Here is a 23,288-nt window from a genome sequence, read left to right on the forward strand (position 1 = left end):
TTTGATAGTGGCTGCTCCAGGCATATGACAGGAGTGAAAGACTTATTGGTGGACTTAAAAAATCACACCACAAGTTATGTCACTTTTGGGGATGTTGCAAAAGGAGAAATTAAAGGAGTTTGAAGACTAGCGTGTGAGGGATCGAGCTTGATAATGTTCTCTTTGTGAATGGCCTTACTACTAATTTGATAAGTATCAGTCAGCTATGTGATCACTATGCCAAATTTGTCTTTCAGCAGCACCCCTACGAAAGCTCTTTTAGGAAAAAGCGCTGGTATAGGTTTCGCTAAAAACAAAATTAAAAAACAAGGGAAAAAACACTAAAAAAGCGCTGGTATAGGGTATGTCTACAAAAGCGCTTTCTAAAATCTCTAGTATAGGGCACCTTACGAAAGCGCTTTATAAAAGCGCTGATATAGGGGTAGATATGAAAGCGCTTCTAAAAGCGCTGGTATAGGTATAGGGTACGAAAGCGCTTTTAGGGAAAAAGCGCTGGTATAGGGTTAGCTATGAAAGCGCTTTTGAAAAGCGCTGGCGTAGCTCATTTTAAAATTAAATTTTTTAAAACAAAATTAAAACAGACACGTTTTTCTTTCATTATTCTTCATCGTTCTTCTTGCCCTCACTGTTAACAAACGCTACAGCCACAAACCTCCACAGGGCCGACCAACACACGTCTGCTCGCCGCCGCCAACCTCCACATCACCGACCACCACTCAACGTCTTCTTGCCCTCACTGTTCGCCGCCGCCGCCGTTCTATATTCCCGTTTCTCTTTGTGAAGGTTAGCGAAATTCTGATTTCAACTTTTTCATTCTTGAATAAGATTTTTCTGTATTAATGAATGGGTCTGTTGTAGTTTTAGGGTTTTGTGTTGGGTCTGCAGAGTACCAACAATCATAATATAAGAACAGATGTAATTAGGGTAAAGCTTTGTTGAAGAAAGAAAAAAAATCTGTATTAATGAATGCATCTTCAAAAAGAATTTTCTGTATTAATGAATGCATCTTCAAGATCATGAGTAAAATTCTTCAGGAGTTAGTCACTACTCACTACCACAAAGAGCCTTTCTTTTAAATGTAGAAAAAAAAATTAACACTATGTAACAAAAGTTTAACTAAGTATAAAGAATGAGTATGAACATAGTGAACACACCCTTGAAATTATTGATGTTCCAGAATTATTATAACATCAAAATATAGACTTATTATAACCATGTAGAGTTATATTCATGCCATATAAGAAGGACCTTCTTTTCCTTTTTAGGATTTTCTACTCTCTGCATTGTTCTGGATAAGCAATTTATTTTACAATATTCATTGAACTCTTCATTTAAATACTCAAGGCTATTTTCACTCCTAAGATCCTTAAATTTTCTATCATATTGATTACATAGGAACTAGTTATAACATGATCAGTAAGAGTTCATGATGTAATGTTCATTATCTAGCTTGATTTTTATGTTTTCAAGATCAAGTATCGACCTATTGAATTAATCCATATGATTTTCAATTGGAGGAATACCCGATTGCATCTTCAAAGTATATTTGAGTTTTTTTTCCATTTTCTTTTCTATATGTTTAAATTAGAATTTGAAGGACTGAATTTCATGTGTCTATTAGGATGTAGGTTCTTTTAGAATCTTTCAATCAATTTTGTCTTGGTGGTTACTAACTTTGTGAATTTGCTATAGGGGTAACTTGTGTAGAGTGAAAGTTTGATTGTTTCCCGGCCTAGTTCGGCGTTTGGCGTTTTCTTGAGTTCGGTAACATCTGAGGTAAATTTCTTTCTCAAATTACTGGTATTATGATGAATTTTGCAGTATAGAAACTAACTTTAATATGTTCAATCTAACACGTAATAAAATCATTTTAAGCATACTTTTCTAGAACCAAATATTTGAGCATTTCGGTATTTAATTGCATCGTGTGTGTTTAATTTTACAGTTACTTTGAAGCCTCTGGTTTCTACTTGTACAACGCCGATTCAAACCTACCCGTCTCCCACATCAAGTCCAACTCAGGTTACTAGCCCTTTCTTCTTGCTTATAGTTTGTTGTTTTCTGCTTATAGTTTATTGTTTATGGTTCTATTTAATTTCAATTTAGTGTCTCTCAATCAGTTTTTTGGTTTGTGGACTTAAATTACCTTGAAATAAGGTAATGTCTTCTTTAAGAAATCGGGGGTAGGCTGAAATAAGGTACTGTCTTCTTTTAGAGACTCAAACAATCGAGACAACTGTAACTTCCTATCCTTAGCTAACTACCAACTTAACCAATATGAAAGCTATAGGATCTCATTAGGTATTGCTTAAGTGTTGCTTATTCACAGTAGTATATTTTTGTACTATAGTTGCATAACGATCTATTTGAAGACTTGAGTGGTTTGACAAGATTTATTTCTATTATTCACACTTTATAGGATCTCATTAGGTATTCTGATCAAGACATAATGATGATAGCTATTTCTTATCTTGACAGAATTCCTTAGTACCTGATAGAGAAACCAAGAAGCAAAAGCATTTGTTTAGCTTAATTAAGACATGGATAAAACATGGATGAATTCAAACCGATTGTCGAAAGAGTACGAGAAAGGGGTATGGGAATTCGTTAAGTTTGCGGTTGCGCACGCTGAAGACCCGATTCGAATGGCGTGTCCTTGCTTGGGTTGCTGTTATGGGGGTAAGGTTGACGGGAATAAGTTGGCATCGCATTTACTACGGTTTGGAATTGATAGAAGTTATACATGTTGGACAATGCATGGTGAGAAAAGTAACGGGAATGTTAAGTCGAGGTGTAATACGAAGTGTGCTTCAAACGACGATTGCACAGACACATATGATTATGATCGAGTCGAAGAGATTGCAGAAGCGCTTGAAGAAGATCTTGAGGATTATCCCAAAATGTTCGAGAGGTTGGTAAGCGATGCAGAGAAACCGTTGTATGATGGTTGTACAAAATTCACAAGATTGTCTGCGGTGTTAAAGTTGTACAACTTAAAGGCGGACAATGGATGGTCGGATAAAAGTTTCACAGAGTTATTAGCCCTTATGAAAGATATACTACCAAATGATAATGTTCTTCCCAATCGAACGTATGAGGCCAAAAAGATGTTGTCCTCTATTGGCATGAGCTATGATAAGATACATGCATGTCCAAACGATTGCGTTTTGTTTCGAAACGAGTATGCAGCATTGAATGAGTGTCCTAAATGTGGTGCCCCTCGATATAAGAAAAAGTTGTCTCCGGCCAAAGTCTTATGGTATTTTCCTATAATTCCGAGATTTAGACGCATGTATCGTAGTGAAACCGATTCAAGACACTTGACTTGGCATGCAGATGAAAGAATTATTGATGGAAAGTTGCGACATCCGGCAGACTCACCACAGTGGATGAAAGTTGATACTGATTATCCTGAATTTGGAAAAGAAGCAAGAAACCTTCGCTTGTCATTGTCTACTGATGGAATGAACCCGCATGGTATTCAAAGTATCTCGCATAGCACATGGCCTGTGATTCTTATGATTTATAACCTACCTCCGTGGCTATGTATGAAGCGTAAGTACATGATATTTTCTATGCTAATTTCTGGGCCTAAACAACCAGGGAATGACATAGACGTATACTTGGCACCCTTAATCGAATATTTAAAGTTTTGTGGGAGAACGGTGTGGAGGTTTACAATGGGTATAGGAAAGAAAGTTTCAACTTGAGGGCAATGTTGTTTGGAACAATTAATGATTTTCCAGCATACGGAAATCTATCCGGGTACAGCAATAAAGGTCAAAAAGCGTGTCCTGTTTGTGAAGATGAAACCGATACGACACGATTGGATCTTTGTCAGAAGAATGTCTTTCTCGGCCATCGTAGATTCTTAAATTCTAATCATCACTACCGTGGGTGGAGAAAAGCATTCAATGGAAAGGCCGAACATCGTACAGCCCCGCCTTTTTTGTCAGGTGATCAAATTTTTTAAAAGGTGAAAGATGTGAGCACTCAGTTTGGCAAGCCTTTTGCACATTCACTTGTCAAGGGTGGGTAGAAGAAGAAGTCAATTTTTTTTGAACTTCCATATTGGAAGTCGTTGTACGTAAAACATTTCCTGGATGTTATGCATATTGAAAAAAATGTATTTGACAGCGTTATAGGTACGTTACTCAATATACAAGGAAAGTCTAAGGATGGCCTTAACATAAGGAAGGACATGGTAAACATGGGAATGAGAACTGAATTGGGACCCGTGACGAAAGGAAGACGAACATATCTGCCACCTGCTGTTTACACTCTATCTAGAAAGGAGAAGAAAACATTGTGTAAGTTCCTCAGTGAAGTTAAAGTTCCAGAAGGCTACTCTTCAGATATTAGAAGACTTGTGTCCATGAAAGACCTCAATTTAAAGAGTTTGAAGACGCATGATTTCCATGTTATAATGGAATATTTTTTACCAATAGGTATACGTTCTATTCTGCCAGAAAAAGTAAGAAGCGCAATAACTAAACTGTGTTTTTTCTTCAAGTCAATTTGCAGTAAGGTGATCGATCCCGCGATCTTACCAACATTGCAAAAAGAGATAGTTGTTACTTTATGTGATCTTGAAATGTATTGTCCTCCCTCGTTTTTTGACATAATGGTTCATCTAGTCGTTCATCTTGTGAAAGAGACACAATTGTGCGGACCAGCTTATATGAGATGGATGTACCCTGCTGAACGTTATATGAAAATATTAAAAGGGTACGTGAAAAACAGAAGTCGACCGGAGGGTTGTATTGCCGAACGATACATTGTTGAAGAAGCGGTTGAGTTTTGTACCGATTTTCTGTCAAATGTTCAATCAATTGGACTCCCCAAATCTCATATTGTTGAAAAAAAAGAAGGAAAAAGGCTAATTGGAAATAAAGTTGTGACAGTATCAATGGCCGAGCGGGATCAAGCGCACTTGTATGTTCTGCACAATGAGATTGAGGTTGAGCCGTATGTTGAAATGCACAAGGTTGTTCTCCGAGATTTAAATCCGAATAGAAATGAGAATTGGATAGTACGAGAGCACAATCGAAGTTTCATACCGTGGTTTAGGGAACATATTTATTCAAAGTATCGTTCAGATCCTGCTTCAGTAACAGAAAGGTTGAGATGTTTAGCCTATGGTCCAAGTATAATTGTGTTTTCTTATAGCGCATACGCAATTAATGGATACATATTTTATACCAAAGAACAGGATGATAAAAGTACTATGCAAAATAGTGGTGTTACCTTGGTAGCTGAAGCAATGCACATATCTAGTGCGAATGACTTAAATCCGAAATTTGCAAATTTGTCATATTTTAGGGTTATCGAGCGCATTTTGGTGTTTGATTACGCAAAGTTTCAAATTCCTGTATTTGGTTGCAAGTGGGTTGAAAATAATAATGGCATACGAATGGATAAGTCATGATTTTTGCAAGTGGATCTCAACAGGGTGGGGTACAAAGATGAGCCTTTCATTCTAGCCTCTCAAGCTAAACAAGTGTTCTATGTCAATGATCCGACAAGTACGAAATGGTCTATAGTGCTTTTAACAAACAAAATAGTTGATGAAAACATTGGAGATCAAGGTGATATTGGTGTTGGCATTGAATCTTGTACAAGAAACGATCAAAATGAGAATGAATCTTGTACTATAAATGATCATAATGAGGGTATTTGGATCAATCCAACCGTCCGCGTTGTTAAGAGACGCGTAGAACACAATCCTACCAAGAAAAGAAAGAGACGTTAGTGAAAAAGGTAATAGTATACATATTCCGACTAATGTGCTTTATTCAATTTGTACCGATTGTTATATATTCAATTTGTATAGTTTTTTCAATTTGTATTCCGATTGTTACAATACTTATTCAATTTTGGTGCATATTTTCGTTTTGTACATAACTTTTGAACCATGTATCCGTTTGTCGACTTCTTTACATGTAACTATACTATTTTGACAATTCCGGAGCTGCTGATTCACTTATCTTTACATTTCGGGACTGCTTTTTTATCGGTTTTGCTTCTGACCGTGATCAAAAGTTGGGCTTAGGGTCTCAATTTCGGAAAACCGACTTCATTTTTGAGTCCGTGAGGACGTTTTACCATAGCCATGTAAATTTCGTTCAATTCCGACAACTTTCTTTTTTTACGCTTATTCTGATTTCATCGATTTCGATTCCGATTTACTTGTACATGCATGGTTTGACTTCCATTTGACTTGTATAGATTGTTAGCTTATTAATAGTGTACTAATGTGCTTTAGTTTGTTTGATACAGGTTCAATGGCTAGTAATCAAGAAAACCCACAAGAGAACCCACAAGAAAACCCACAAGATAACCTACAAGAAAACTCACAAGATAGAGATGCTCCGGATACAAATCCTCAACCCGATACATCATCAAAAGAAGTTGCACGAGGCATCACCATTATGAAGGGAATCATTCGACATAGAGACCAAGGATTAATATATAATTTGGAATGGAATTCTGATAACCAACCAATTGGTCCTAATTCTGCAAAGCTGACAAGCTATATTGGTACACTTGTTCGTTTGCATATTCCAGTCTCCGTAGCTAAATGGAATCTGAAAAGCAAAGAGTTCGACGAGAAAAAAGACATGATTTGGGACGAGCTTAAGGTATCATATATGGTTGTTGTTATTATCTTGACGATAATTTTATTAAATTACTTATACTAACACACTCTTTGCGTATGTTTGTTTGCAGAGGTCTTTTAACATACCAGATGAGCGTAAACGCTTCATTCTTAGTTTGGCCGGAAAAAGATATAGAGGGTGGAAAGCTTATTTAACAAACAACTATATTAAGGATAAAGAAGGACACTTTCTTGAAGAGGCCCCGGGACGTCTAAAAAAGTATGAGATCTTCATTGATGAAGAAGATTGGGTTGAGTTTATAAATCAAAGAGATGAAGCTTTTCGGAAAAGGAGTGCCACAAATAGTGCGAGAGCATCAAAATCCGCGTATCCATACAAAAAAGGGCGTTTGGGATATGCACGCTTAGAGGAAAAAATTGTAAGTAAATTGAAATGCGTTTTAATTAATTGTCTAAATGTGTTTTATTTGACGATTTTATCATTTGTGTCAATGCATAGTTAGAGGAGACGAAAAGTGAGGAAACCTCACTTCCAGTACATGTGTTGTGGAAGGAAGCTCGTGTGGGCAAGAATCGAGCTGTCGATCCCGATGTTCAAAGAGTTTATGTTGAATGTGTAAGTATAACACTGTGTCTGTAATTAAATCAAATGTTTAATTTTTAATATATAATTGATTTTTTATCTCCACTAATAATTATTGAAATGTAAATGAATTACAGGAGACCTTGTCGCAATCGGTATCCACCGGTGAGGACCAGGATGATAGGAGCGTACTTAGTAGAGCACTGGATGCTCCTGAGTATCCCGGTCGGGTGAGGGGTAAAGGTCATGGTGTGACTCCAACCTCTTTTTACAAGCATTCTAGGAGAAGAAAACCTACCAATGAAGAAGTGTTGCAAAAATTGCAGGAATTGCAAGCACAAGTCTCTGAATTGCAAAGAGATAAAGATATGTATATGAGAGAAAAGTGCAATACTTCATCGGTGAAAGAAACTAGTGATAAAGCTAGTATCAACTGTCAAAGAAAACTTCCCGAGGTAATTATAATTTTTTTCCTTACAAATTGTTCTATTTTATTAATGATAATGACTTTATATTTACTATTGGTTTAGGGCATTTCATCTTGCCAACTATACTTATCGCCACCGAATTATCGCCTAGTTGGCAAGGGCAAAGTGCACAACACTTTGGGAGATTTACTTCACCATAGACCGCTCCCGGATGGACACCTGAAAGTATCGGTTGATGTTGTATTAGATCATGATGCGGTGCTACCGGTACCTGACATGGTCTCAGAGACAACATTGATGCGAGATGCAATAGGGTCATCTGTTGCATGGCCCTCAGAGCTCATTATCATTGGTGATGAGGTATATTGAAAACCATTATGAATCATTTAGTTTTCGAATGTCAATTCTGCACCGTTACGTTAATTATTTTTTACATTTTAATTTTAAACTGCTCCTAAAAAACCCGCAATTAAGGGTAAAGGGATTTTACAGGAGGAGGAGTTTGTTGCATCACTAAAAGAGATACATTTAAGGTGTTAATATATAATTTGAATCTAAAACTGCATGATTTTATATTTTACCGATTGTTATATGATTTTTAGGCATCTGCTCGGGGGTCACAACAAGTGACACAGCAAGTTCGTAGCGTACCACCTAAGGGTCCTCCGAAGCAAGCGGCAAAAAAAGGTGGTGCTTTTGTGCCTCGATACCGGACGACGCTCGGAACACTTGTTGATATGTCCGATTTGAAGGATGGTGCTCTCCGTGAAATCAATATGGATGAAGGTATCTTTGGTATTGAATTCATGTCAAATATTGCACTAGATGACTTGGAAGAGATTTTTACGCATGAACAACTAGGCGTCGCTAATGTGCACTCATACATCCGGTAATATTCACTCATCCGATATATTATTTAATTAGTCTAACAATTTATTTACACATTTCAATGAAAATAATCTAATATTTATTATGTTTTTATTTAAGGTTGTTGTATGATAGAGTGTTGCGCGGGACTGCATTGTCAAACAGATTCCGTTTCGTGTCTTCCGCCCATTGCAGCGGAATGACAATTGCTACGGAACCGGAATCAGTTAGACAGCACTTAGTCGATAGATTCCTGTCCACCGGCAATACAGAAAGTCTGATTCTTTGGGCGTATAATATTCGACCAGTAGGGTTAGTTTCTCATTCTTGGTTCATCTAATCTTTGTTTCTTTTGCATTGCAAAATTTTCATATAACCTATTGTTTTAATTTATAGAGCACACTGGTTGTTGCTTGCTATCAACCCTATAAGAGAAGTGGTATATTTTCTGAATTCGGTAGATGGTGAGTGGACCAATTATCCGGCTATGAAGACAATGATTGATACGTAAGTGGGATCGTTCTAAATATTCGTGTATATTTATATATTTAATTATTTGTGAGATTGATATAAATATATACTTTTATATTTTTGTTAGATCAATACAAGTGTTCCGAAGTCAACGAGACGCACAGGTATCCCGGACTAAATCAAACAACATTACTTGGATCAAAGTGCAGGTACATTAATTTTCACAATTTTGCTTATAATATTTATGCTACTTGATAAAACAAGACAACTATAAAATCTTATTTGTTTTTCTATGTAGTGTCCGATACAGCGAAACAGTTCAGATTGCGGATACTATGTTTTGAGGTTTATGAAAGAAATCCTTCAAACGAATCAATTAGAGATTCCAATCACGGTATGGATTTATAACTTAATTAGATAACTTCTTATAATTTATTACATTTAACTAAATCACTCAGATTATGTTTTTGTTCTGTAGTACTTTGACGACTTCTATGCTGCTTCTTACACGAGACTTAAGTTGGAAGAAATCAAAGAGGATTTGTGTCAATTTTATATTCATCAGCTATTGATGCAGTAGGATTTGTGTTGATTTGAAGTATAATATTATAGTACTCTAGGATGGTTACTAACTTTGTTCTTACAGTTGCCAATATTTGAAGTATAATATTGTTGATGTTACTGATTTAGTTTGTTTGACATGAGTTAGTTACATGTGAAACTTTCTGTATTCATACTTTACATGATTTAGTTTGTTTGACAGGAACTATAATGATGTATATATATAATTTTGGATATTATAATGGTATTATATTAGTATATATATATATATATATATATATATATTGTCCTACCTATGGTTGAAAATATATCGTCGAAAATATATTACAGGTCGAAAATATTACAGGTTGAAAATATATTACAGGTCGAAAATATTACAGGTCGAACTGGGAGGCTGAAATTACAGGTTGCACTTTAAAATACCTCATTTAGCAACGACAGCGCTTTTAAAAAACGCTCTTAAAGGGCCACCTACTAAAGCGCTTTATTACTAAAAGCGCTGCCTAAGATTAAAAAAAAAGCATAAAAAATTAAAAAAAAACGCAACCTACGAAAGCGCTTTTGGAAAAGCGCTCTTATAGGGGGACTATCAGAGCGCTTTTTCCAGAAAAAGCGCTCTTATAGGGGGGCTACTAGAGCGCTTTTTCTGGAAAAAGCGCTCTTATAGGGGGGGCTACCAGAGCGCTTTTCTGGAAAAAGCGCTCTTATAGGGGGAACTACTAGAGCGTTTTTTCCAGAAAAAGCGCTCTTATAGGGGGGCTACCAGAGCGCTTTCAAAAGCGCTTTCGTTACCTACGGCAGCGCAGGCTTTGGCAGCGCTTTAAAGCGCTTTAGTAGCCCAAAAAAAGCGCTTTTAAAGCCCTTCCGTGTTGTAGTGGATCAAGGTTTTAAAGTTTATTTCACTAAGTCTGAGTGTGTGGTGACTAATGAGAAGAATGAAGTTTTGATAGTCTAAGGATAACTTCTACCTATGGACACCTCAAGAAATTATCTGCTCCTCATCATGTATGATGTCCATGGAAGATGAAGTCATGTTGTGTCACCAAAAACTTGGTCACTTACACTTGAAAGGTATGAAGAAAATTATGTCTAGAGAAGCCATCAGAGGTATTCCTAAGCTTAAAATTGAAGAAGGAAGAAATTATGGTAAGTGTCAAATTGGAAAGCAAACCAAGATGTAACACCAAAAGATTCAACATTTGACCACCTCAAAAGTTATGGAATTGCTTCACATGGAGCTAATGAGGCCTATGCAAGTTGAAAGTCTTGGTGGAAAAAGGTATGCTTATGTTGTTGATGATGATTTTTTAAGATTCACTTGGGTGAATTTTATCAAAGAAAAGTCAGATGTTTTTGAAGTCTTTAAAGAGTCATGTCAAAAACTTCAAAGAGAGAAGGAAAATGTTATTGTCAGGATTAGAAGTGAACATGGCAAGGAATTTGAAAACAACAAATTTGCTGAATTATGCTCCTCAGAAGGTATTAGCCATGAATTTTCTTCTCCCATCACCCCTAAGCAAAATGGAGTTGTTAAGCACAAGAATATGAGTCTACACGAATCATCTAGAGTCATGCTTCATGCTTCTAATCTACCATATCACTTTTGGGCTGAAGCTATGAATACTGCCTTTTATATTCATAATAGAGATTCCTTAAGGACTGGTACTTTAGCTACACTATATGAGTTGTGAAAAGGAAAAAGGCCTTCAATTAAAAACTATCATGTCTTTGGAAGTAAGTGTTACATCTTGGCTTATCGTGAGCAAAAAAGAAAATTGGATCCCAAGAGTGATGAAGGAATATTTCTGGGTTACTCTACACACATAAGAGCTTATAGAGTTTTTAATTCAAGAATCAAAGTCATGATGAAATCTATAAATGTTGTGGTTGAAGACTCAATTATAGAAAGTGGACATGATTTCGATGCAGATGTTGGAACATCATTACAATTAGAAGATGAGCCAGAAAATAAGGTGAACAATGATACTGATGCTAACACTGCAAATGTTGAGCCTGATGAAAATCAAGTCAACAAAGGTCCCTCAATGAGAATTCAGAAAGATCACCCTAAAGAATTCATTAATGGAAATCTTAATGAAGGGGTTACTACCAGATCAAGAAAGGTACTTTCCAATTCTTGTTTTGTCTTTAAGATTGAACCCCAGAATGAGAAGGAAGCTTTAACTAATGAATTCTGGATCAATGCAAGAAGAACTGGGTCAGTTCAAGAGAAATAAAGTATGAGAGTTGGTTCCTAGGCCAAATAGAACAAATGTCATTGGAACAAAATGGGTGTACGAGAATAAATCTAATGAAAATGGAGTTGTCACCAGAAACAAGGTTAGACTTGTGGCATAGAGATCACGAATTTTTTGGCATTGAGATTTGAACACATGAAATGTTAAAGATATCACCATGGGTTTTCTAAACAACCGTAGTAATAGGTTAACTCTAAATATTAGTGCCTCAATTTAGAGATATCTCCATTGTCCTTCAAATGACCGTGGTAACGTTAACGTTGTTGTATATACTTTCTCTAGTAGTGATCGGTCCCCGAACATAACAAGCCGACTAGGAGAAATCATTTCTCCCTCTTAATAGGGAGTGCCATTGCCTTCTTAGACGAGTGAGTGTTGCGGTTACCCCTCCCCACACGTGTATGGACAATATCTTTATGCACTCATGCTAAACGTAACGATCCATGTTCAAGGCTCATTGGGCCGAATCAGGCGAGATCACGTGGAGACTACGTGATAGTGATCTTTCACGTAAAATCCTCTATTGCGTTACTTCTTAGCCGAGTATGCAATGGGTCAACTTTTTTGTGACCCAAACAAGGTTATTCTAGTTCAATTATGATGAAGATGAAGATTAAGCGCCAAGTAAATTTGATTGCTCATTTATTAAAAAAATGGTCAATTCTTAAACTAGACGTAGTATTGTTAATCTAACTCCTCCTTGTATTGAACATCATTTGTTATATGATATCAACTAAGTTAGTTTCGGTAAGAAAAAAAAGTCATATCTTATAAAATGTGTGACCTGTAACACCACCTCAGGCTTAAGATTGAATAAAATACAATCTCTTTCGTCTTGTTTCCTCCCCTTTTATCTCTTTTTCATTTATTTTTAATAAAAATATGTCTAAAGTTAGAAGTAAAAAAATACAAAAATAGACTACATGCTTTCCTAAGACTGAGTTGTGCCGCGCAATGTTTCCCTAACCCATCATTGATATTTTAAACTACGTATTCTATTAATTTGTAACTAAGTACAACGTGGCATATTATTCAACCACACGTGGTTTCCATAGCTTACAAGTTAAAGATGGGTTGCATATTTCAATTTCAATATGCAACTTTCTTTACAATTTTTAATTACAAAACTGTGGTTCTTAATGCTCATATAAACTACAGCACTTACTATTTTTTTATATATGCCGTAAATGTTGAAGTGATGAACTTTTGGAACCCAATTTTTAAATCCATGCAATCTAGAGTTGAGAGAATTTTTAAATACATAATGGATATATATTTACAGTCACAATAAAAAAGTCATTTATCTTCATGACTCGTGCTAATCAGGGTGCAAAGCTGGCATGCTGAATTGGAAACAACTATGAACTATGCTTCCTCACAAATTTTTAGCTTTCCGAGAAAAAAGTGTACAGCCAATTTTTTAAATTTGAGGTGGAAAGAAATCAGTTTTCCACCCAAGTATGATCATATTTATCCATACAATATACAATTAAAATGAAACTAATAGCAAATCTAATGGAAGTTTCTTTCAAGTCCTTGACATTAAAATGGTATCTCTCAAGAGTTTCACCATTGGACACAATCTAAGTGGAAGATTCATAAGTTGAAAGATACTTTCAAGAGTTTTATCAAATAAAGAGAAAGTCTTTTTCACAGCTTACAATATATATATATATATATATATATATATATATATATATATATATATATATATATATATATATATATATATATATATATATATATATATATATATATATATATATATATATATATATATATATATATATATATATATATGAGTTTTTGGTGAAGTAAATGTCTCTTATAATAGATTGTGAAACTCATTAAAGTTCTTAAAAGTTGCATAATTGCTTCAAAATTATGTATTCTATTAAATCCACTTAAACTACTTATAATGGGTTGCATTATTAGAAGTCCTTTAAAATTGATTGTTTGTCTAACTAAAACACTATTATCATCTGCTCTTTATTATCATGCATGCCACTTGGACACACTAACTGAAGAGTTTTCCAAAAGTCTGATGTGTTCCTGAATGCTAGCTCTTGTGTTCAGTTTGAAAAATTGATTAATAACTGCGCAAAATAAATAACATTATTGCTCTATCTGCTCTGCACCATGACCAAATCCAAAAATCGTACAGGAATATAAAAAATAAAAAAAAGTTAAAAATAGTCCAATAATTTATTTAATTATATAAAACTAGAAAAACAATTTTAATTAGTCTATAATATTTTATGTAAGACCCGATTTAATGATTAATCCGAGCATTTTCTTTTAAAAAAAAAATTATTATTAACAATTGTATTAAAAGACAAGGGGTAAAACCCAATACAAAGGGAATCAAACAACCCAAAGACAACTACTAGCTAGACAAAGGAAAAAGCAAGACCACACTACAAACTAAGGTACATATAAGGTTTAGAAAACCAAATTTCCCTAATAAAACCAACTTTTGTTAAGTTGATAAAGGAAAGATAAAGGAAAAAAAATAAAGTAAAAAGAAGATATAATTAAATGATTGTTAGGAAATAAATTTGTATTAACAAAATTACTTCATTTTTCTTAAGAAAAATTAAATATCTTCAAAAGAATAAAATCAAATGTAAATACAAAATATGAAGAAAATAATATAGTAAAAAATTATTAAAAATAAAATGTATTTTGTAATGTTCTATGGATTTTTTTCAATTTCATAAATTACAAATATTGGTTTTATGATAGTAGTTAAATAAAAATATAAATTTGTAAATATTTTTATGAAATTATAAGTAATGAATCGTAAAAATTTAGTTTTAATATAATTAAATAATAACAATAAATCTAACATAACTAATTGAAGTTTATTGAATAAAAAAAAGTTTGAATCTTTAATTAATCCTTGCAAATATACAATTATTTGGTTTTAGTCCATACAACATTTTTTAATTTATTATGGCCCTCTTAAGTATTTTTTATCAAATTTAAATACAAAATGTGAAGAAAATAATATAGTAAAAAATTTATCAAAAATAAAATATATTTTGTAATTTCAATGGTATTTTTTTTCAATTTCATAAATTACAAATAATAGTTTAATAATAGTATTTGAATAAAAATATAAATTTGTAGATATTTTTTATAAAATTATAAGTAATGAATCGTAAAAATTTAATTTTAATATAGTAAAATTACTAAATAATAATAATAAATATAATATAATTAAATGAATTTTACTGAATAAAAATAAGTTTGAATATGTAATTGATCCTTTCAAATATACAATTATTTGGTTTTAGTCTATACAATATTCTTTAATTTACTATGGTCCTTTCAAGTATTGTGTATTTTTTCTTCTTATTTTCTTCAAATTTGACATATATTTGAATTTGGTTTTTTAAAATGTAAATTATTTGATTTTAGACTTCATGTTAATTGATATTGGTGGAACTAAAATCAATTAATTTATTTATTACATAAACCAATTCAAATATAAATCATCTTTGCAAATACTAAAATAAAAGAACAAAGATAAAAAAAAAATATATATTTGTAAGGATCAAAATATAATAAAAAGTTATAGAAATTAAAACCAAACAATATATTTTTTCCATAATAGAATCAGAGTTGTGATTGGGTGGTATTGATGGACTTGTGATGTAACTATTCTAGAAGAAGATTGATTTTATATTGCCACACCCGACGTGGGTTTTGACATTCTGGCCATTGGCGGTGTTGGTCGTTGGAATGCCTTCATGTCTGAACAATGACGCAACAAGAAGGAGTTGTTGGAGGATAGAATGTGTAGCTTGACGCTCTAACGAGATATGTATTTGTAAGAAGTATGAAAAGTTCTTGGTGAAGGGCGTAGTAGAGGAAGGATAAAGTTCTGGTTTCTGCGCGGGTGTTTTCAAATATCCACAAAAACCAGTGATTTCAAATATCATTCAACAGTTTTAAAGAAGATGAATAGGAAACCCTATAATATTGAGAAGACTAATAAAATAATGGCTGATAGAATACTAATATAACTTGTTTGTTCACTTAGTAATTTAAGTTTTGCCTTGCTATCATGCCACATCATCTCAAGTTAACGTTTTTTTTTTCAAGATTTAACAGAAAGGATTAAGTTGGCTAACAGAAATGTTTTTAAGGGACTTAATTATAAATTTATAAGATAAGGGATTAACGTGAAACCTGAAATTCAGTTAAAGGACCTGGACACTAATTAAGTCATGTTCTTACTACTAAATGAATCTTCATAACAATTATTTAATGTCATTCCAAGCTCTAATTTAAGTCTAATCATAAGCTCTTATCTTTAATGAAAATTTGTAATTCGATTATAGGCGTAAGCTGACTCAAATTATAATTAATATCCCATGACTCAAATTTAAGCCTACTTTCTTAAAGACTCTTCACATTCATATAAATGTAAGATCAACATTTGAGGAAGCTAAAGAATTAGCGTGGCCCTCTAATTCTGTTAGTAAGATGAAAGCAGGGTGGTCTCTGAAAATCCCGACTCGTATTCAGATTTTTGCGTGGAGACTCCTCGCAGGGAAACTTCCAGTTAAAGATCAATTGTTGCGTAGGGGAGTTGCGAACATTTCTTCGTCCGCTTGTTTGTTTTGCGAGAACCATCCAGAGTCGCTCAATCATTTGTTTTTCGAATGCTCGGTGGTTATAAATGTTTGGCACAAGGTCCTTGTTTGGCTGGGAGCAGATTCTTCCTTGTCTTTGGCGGAGCTCATGGATGTGGGATCCATCCTTGTCAAGGTCAAAAGGTCTAGCATCAAAGATAAGATTCTTTCTATATGGATAGCAACAAATTGGAGTATTTGGTGTATGAGAAATACCATGGTGTTTGATAACAAACCTTATAGTTTTGAATGGGTTTATAACAATGTTATTTTTTCCTCTTGGAGTTGGTTGTTCTCAAGCCAAGCTTTTGCCAATTTTTATGATTGGTACAAGGCTCCCTTAGTCGGACTGTGATCCGTTTTTTGTAGGGTCGTCGTTTTTGTAAGGGTTGCACCCCTAGTGCATTTCTTATATATCAATTGCTTATTGAAAAAAAAAACATTTGATATCATATACCCAAGATGTAGAAATAGCCAATTTAACATTTTATAACTAAGTGTACGAAGAAGAAGTCGTACTTCTTTCTTCTACTTTTACTCTTTCGATAACCATTAGTAGTTTTATTCTTTCAACACAAGAAATCATTATCTTCCTTTAGAGTCGTGTTTGACTGCCCAATTTCAAAGGAATATAATATGAACTTCTTTCATATTATTCATCTACTTGACATCATAAACTACTTTTATTTCTTTCAACAAACTCTAGTATATAAATGTATAATTCATATCTTGTAGTTTTTATTAAAAGAAAATATTTGAGGTTAATGATCATATCATTCTCTGTAACGACTACAATTATGTGACATGTTATATCCAAACATTTGACTAGATCCATTTTATAGACATTGTTCTTCGAATCTAGTTATATTCAACTGATAGGAATTTGTTGCTTAAGAACATTCAAGTTTTCTTGTGCTTGAGAATAATTCAAACAGAAACAAACTAATAACAGTAAACAAAAATGGACTGGCCTATTCCAAAAACAAGTAAGGCCCAATTACAAGAGATACAACAATAATAGGCCCTAATAAACTCTCCAATATTTTCCTTTAGTACCAAACACAATTACAAAATTCATCTTTTGAATATCAAAGAGCATAAACATGCATCTTTGATTCCTCAATGCTTTAACCATTTACACAGTTTACATATCCAACGTGGCTTTTTGCATATATACTCAACATTAGTACGGAACATTTACAATGTGTGACAAATATCCACAGGCTAAGAATCTTTGGACATTCTAATTTGAATAGAGGCAAATGCTCTGCCTTCATGGAAGTTTCCTCATGCATTTGTAACATTCAACTCGGTTTCTTTCTCCAAATTGACAGCAATAATATCAATTTTGGGATCATTATTTATAGTAATTGGCATTGATTTTGTGTCTCCTTCTATGGTTGATGATTCTAAATAGTCTTTGGCTTTTCCCCACACCACTGTGTAAAGGCCAAATGCGATTATAACTGCTCCAATTATACTACAGTTCATTCATAAATAATGTGTTAATATAGAAAATAACACGGATAGTTCACATTTTCTAACTCAACTAGTAACAATCCATATTATTAAGTAATCTATTAATATAAAAAATAACAAGGCTATTTTGTAAATATATGAAACTGTAGATTAAAATCAAAACGGATTAAATAAATTATTAGAAATAGAAATAAACCTTCCAAGATATAGATTTTCTCCTAATATAAAGGAGCCCAAAGCAGCAACAATGATCATGCAAAGAGGACTAAAGGCTGTGGCAAATACTGGACCTCTGCTTTGCATCACCACTCCTTGAACATAGTATGCAATTCCTGAACTAACTATTCCCTACATCAAAATTATTATAAAACAGAATAACTAATAAGATCAGTTGAATTGCCTGTTACTAGTTCAGTTAATAGTTGAGCAGAGACATTCAATTCTCGCAAGTCGCAACATCCTATTTATTAAGAAATTTGTATCGTTTGACAAAAAAAACAATAGAATTTGTACAAACCGTGTAAAGAGGAGCATAGAGCCTATAATCCCAACCAATGGCCCAAGCATTTGAGTGACGCTCCGCCACTAGTGCCACCGCAGTAGCCTGTGCTCCTCCCACCAAACATATTAAAGTTGCCAATGATAGCTCGGCTGGATATCTTTTTAATGTCATTGACTGCAGTCAAATTCATACAAACAATATTCATTAAAATTATTACTATTAATCCAATTGAAAATAATTAAATAGTGCTTTTTGTTTTGGGTTTAATGGACATGCACGGATACTGTAAAAAAAGTTTACACTGTCATCCAATAAAGTTGTAACAAATTGCCATGTCATCTCAGTAATTTAAACATAACAGTATGATTTGTTGGGATTCATGGTCGTGAGTGTAAAACTTTTTTACAGTGACCGTCAGTGCATCACCCATTTTCTCTTTTGTTTTTGTGTTTTTTTTACCTGCAAAATGTAAAAAGAAGATAAAGCAACACCACCCATTAGTATATAAAGAGCTCCAGATGTTTGGTGGTTATCAGATAGTTCTTGAGTTCCATTTTGCTTCTGAGTTGTGGTTTCAGAATGGAAAATGTTGAAGCTAGGTCCTTTGTAAATTGCCATTACTAAAGCGCCACCAAAGGTTACTAATGTTCCAATCACTTTGGCTTGACTTCGAATATCATTGCATTTAACACGCTCCAACCTAATCAATTACCCATCAATATTAATCAATTCATAATTTTCATAGGTTGCATATTCTATTAGAGTATTTTATGAATTAGTAATTTTTATAAAATTTAATTTTTAAGTTAAAAGGAGAATTTTACTTTAGTTAAATTATTATATGTTAATTATGGTTTAGTGGGGTCTAAAGTTGCCCTGTTAGGGAGTTGGGGCGAAACTTTTAAGACCTCCAAAAGTTATAGACCTAAATGAATAAGACCTCTAAACTAAACTAAAGGCTCACAAAGTTTAAGTAAGGCTCCAATCCCCCAAACATTTTCACAAAGTTGTTTTTTAAAAAATATTTTTTTTAAAATTAAACAAAAAAAATCGATTTATTTATTTTCCAAAAAAATCCGACTTTCTTTTTTTATTTGTTTCCAAAATAACTAATATTTTATTTTCGAAAAACTAACGATTTTTTAATTTTAAAACAATTTTTATTTCTGAAAATAATAGATATTTTGGTTTTAGGAAAAAAAATCGATTTTTTTGATTTCGGAAAAAAATAATATTTTTGACTTTGGAAAAAACAATTTTTTTCGAAAAAAAGATCAATTATTTAGTATTCGAAAAAAGATAGATTTTTATAATTTTTGAAAAAATATGATTTATTTATTTATTTAAAAAAATTATTTTTTTTAATTTTAGAAAAACTAAAGATTTTATTTCAAACAAATTAGATTTTAAATCTCTTATTTAGATCTCCTAAAAAATAAAAATATAAAGAGGCCAAGAAAAATTCGTTTATTATATGAGACACAATTATTGAACTTTATTGTATAAGGCTTTTTTTAATTTGACCCCTCGAATTAGACCTTAGGTCTTTTATCTTATTATTTGTTATTGGAATGCACTCTTAAGATTATGAAATAAAAAACAAAACCACAATTAACATAAAAGTCCAACTAAAGTATAATTATTTAAATCATATTTTAATTTGTACAATTATATAAAATTATTTGTATATCAATTTTAAAAAATCATCACAATTATTTTGATATAAAATTTATTTATCACATCTTTTCAAATACTATGTGAATATGTTAATAAAAATATAAACTTTAGCATTGTAAATAAAATTTATGTTATACTTAAATAAATAATTATTTATTTTTTTATTTATTAAATTAAATTACTTTTTGAGTAGAAATATATAAATATTTAAACATTAGATATAAAGTTTTGTATTATTTTTTAAGTCTTTAATTATCATAACAAGATAAAATAATTAATATAGCATATAATTTTATATAAAATTTAAAAGCTACCAGATTTTTAAGTTTATAAATTTTTTATTATAATATTATAAATAAAGGAATTTATTTATTTTTTATTTTATAATTCAATAATAATATATTTTAAAAGAATATTTAAATGTAAAAAAATTAAAATAATATGATATTTAAAATAACCAATTTATTTTTAATAAAAATTTAGATATTAAATTTAATATGAATATTTATATACTCATGTGAGCCAAACACGAATATAAAAAATTAAAGAAAAAAATAGACAACTTTTTTAACTCTTTATATAAAAAAATGGTACTATAGTATGTATCCATTATCATTCATAATAATCTCATTTTTATTTAAATAATCATTTGTATTAGGTTTTTTAAAAAATATAAACTTAATTAGAACTTGAGCTTGTGTTTATATAACTTTAGAATCTCTAAACAGTTGCCAAGTGGTTACTAATATCATTTTAATTAAAGTAAACATTATTATATATAGTTCAAATGAAATTGATAAATTATATATAGTTAATTACCGAACTATGACTGCAAGCAGAAAGGTGATAGAGGGCACCGCGTTCATAATAGCAGATGTAAATGAAGCTGAAGTATACTTCATCCCCAAGTAAGTGAAGCTTTGGTTAAAAACTGGCCTGCTCATAATTAACCATATAATTAACAAGGTTATATATCATGATATTTAAAACATTATCCTGAAGAAAAAAAACAATATAATCTTCCCAAAAATATTCTTCTAAATCATTATCTATATATGTAGAAAGATTATTACTCAAGAAATCCCAGCATCAGTATTTGTAGAAAGACAGGGAGAGTCATCTTGGGCCTACTTTTCCTGAAAATAAATTACAACTTTTTTTAGAAATATAATGCCATAATTGAATCACACCTTATTGATCAAATAAATTTCTTCTGTCACTATCTTTTTTTTTTTGTTCTGTAAATAAAATTACAATAGCCATCAGAAACTCATACAAGTGCGACTAACGCATTAGGATACCTTTCAATTAAGAAAGCGAAAGGGGCAACAGCGACCGCAGCCATGGCATTACGATAAACTATAAACACAAAACGGCTCATCCCACGGTTAAGAAAGTCCTTGCCAAAGATATAATTACCAGCCATACCAAATTGAAGGCCAATCATTAAAAGGTATGGCTTAGCATTACTTAATAGAAGGGTTAACCTAATAAACTGATTTTTCACACTCATAGTGACTAATAAAGATCATCAAAGAAAGAATTAGAGATAAGAAAAATGCTTGGTGTGGATTGTTATATGGATGGTGTTCCTTTTATACACACTAAAAGCAAAAGTATATGAATTACAACAATGATCGTTGAGTTTAGGTGAGCCTGCAATAGTTGGTGTGTGTTTGAGACTGAAAGTATGTGTGATTGTGATAGTTTATTAGAAAGACTAGTTGATCATTGTTTATCACCAAATAGTTTAGACTTTAAACTAAATAAATAAAAATTCTAAAAATAAGAGAATAATACGGCCATTTTGTGTCTTTTACTATAATTGAGATTTGAGAGTCAGATTCCATTTTCTGTACCACGAATTGGTCTTTTAAGAAAAGGTGCAACAGCTGTTAAGGAGATTTGACTTTGACTTTGATTCTAACAACAGACAGAGAGTATTCATATTAGACTTTGTATGCATGCATATTTATTGGAGAAATAAAATGAAAATAAATTAAAGGAAGTATATAAAGAGATATAATTATAATTTTATTATGTGAATACTTTTATAGCAAGTGTTTTGGTTTGGGGCATATCCAGCTCACACATATCATATTTGTTAGAGGAAATATAGGTGATACATTTAGGTTCTGATTGAGAAAAATAACAGTTAATTTATAAGCTATATGATAGTTTATAGTGTATGACTGCATGATTGATGATTGAAAGTTTATAGTTTATAGTTGATGGCTGACGATTTATAATTAATAAGTTAATTGAACTGTTTGGTAAAATTAGCAGTTTAATTAGTAGATAAATTAAAATGACATAAAAGAAATTAATATATAATTTATTGTATTTTAAATGAAAAAAAATTATAAAGAATAGTAGTGAGTTTTGTTTAAACGAATAGGTATAAAAAAGAAAGAAAAAATATAAGATATAAACTATAAGCTAAAATGATATTTAAAATAGCGTCTGAAAAATAAATTTTAAGCTAAAATGGTACTTGAAATAGCTCTGAAAAATAAGATATAAATTAATAAAATAGGCTATAAATTCATGATGAAAAAACCGCTACTAAACAAATCTTTTATTATTACATGAACTTATAAACCATAAACTATAAGTTATAAGATTAAAATATATATTGTCAAACATAACCGAATAAATTGGGTCGCCCTGCTATTATAGGTCATTGGATATAAAGACCCCGCGGTTCACTTACAATTGTTCTTTGCAACAAGTATCTTTCAAAAAAGTTCTGGATCCTCAAACATTAAGAACCCACTATAAAAATTAAAAGACAAATCAATTACAAGTACACAATATTTTAACATAAAACTTCACACTTTTATTCACTAACTTGAGCATTGGAGTTTGAAAATATATTCTATAGAGCCGATTTAAGAGAAAAAGTTGTTTAAGAGTTCACAATTAGATCCTTAGTTACCAACAACATCTAAAAATAAGATTCATTTAGAATCAATAATAACTTTTGGAGCATGGGAGATTTTAATTTAAATATTTGTAATAAGTTAGTCATTTACATGTTTTAATTTTTTTAAATAATAAAATGTTTACATCGATCTCTACTATAAATAATATATTTTATGACAAATCTTTCATCTCAGCTATTAAAAAACCGAGGTTCAATGACATGGAACGCACCATTTCATAACAAAATTTAATCTTTTTCCTCGATTTTTTACAAA

The 23,288-nt window shown here is 32.0% G+C and overlaps 1 protein-coding gene across 1 annotated transcript; it reads right to left on the reverse strand.

Annotated features, from left to right (window-relative positions):
• Nucleotides 1-17,382: 17,382 nt before the first annotated feature.
• LOC131634273 (WAT1-related protein At4g08290-like) lies at nucleotides 17,383-21,682 on the reverse strand. The gene is made up of 7 exons (XM_058904919.1): nucleotides 21,390-21,682; nucleotides 21,162-21,224; nucleotides 20,908-21,024; nucleotides 18,871-19,111; nucleotides 18,427-18,585; nucleotides 18,106-18,257; nucleotides 17,383-17,910 (listed from the first exon to the last, which is right to left on the reverse strand). Exons 1-7 carry the CDS (start codon nucleotides 21,599-21,601, stop codon nucleotides 17,718-17,720), a joined length of 1,137 nt encoding a protein of 378 aa, XP_058760902.1. The 5' UTR covers nucleotides 21,602-21,682; the 3' UTR covers nucleotides 17,383-17,717.
• Between the last annotated feature and the right edge of the window lie 1,606 nt (nucleotides 21,683-23,288).

The sequence above is a fragment of the Vicia villosa genome, unplaced genomic scaffold (assembly GCF_029867415.1).
Source record: "Vicia villosa cultivar HV-30 ecotype Madison, WI unplaced genomic scaffold, Vvil1.0 ctg.001278F_1_1, whole genome shotgun sequence".
NCBI classification, from domain to species: domain Eukaryota; kingdom Viridiplantae; phylum Streptophyta; class Magnoliopsida; order Fabales; family Fabaceae; genus Vicia; species Vicia villosa.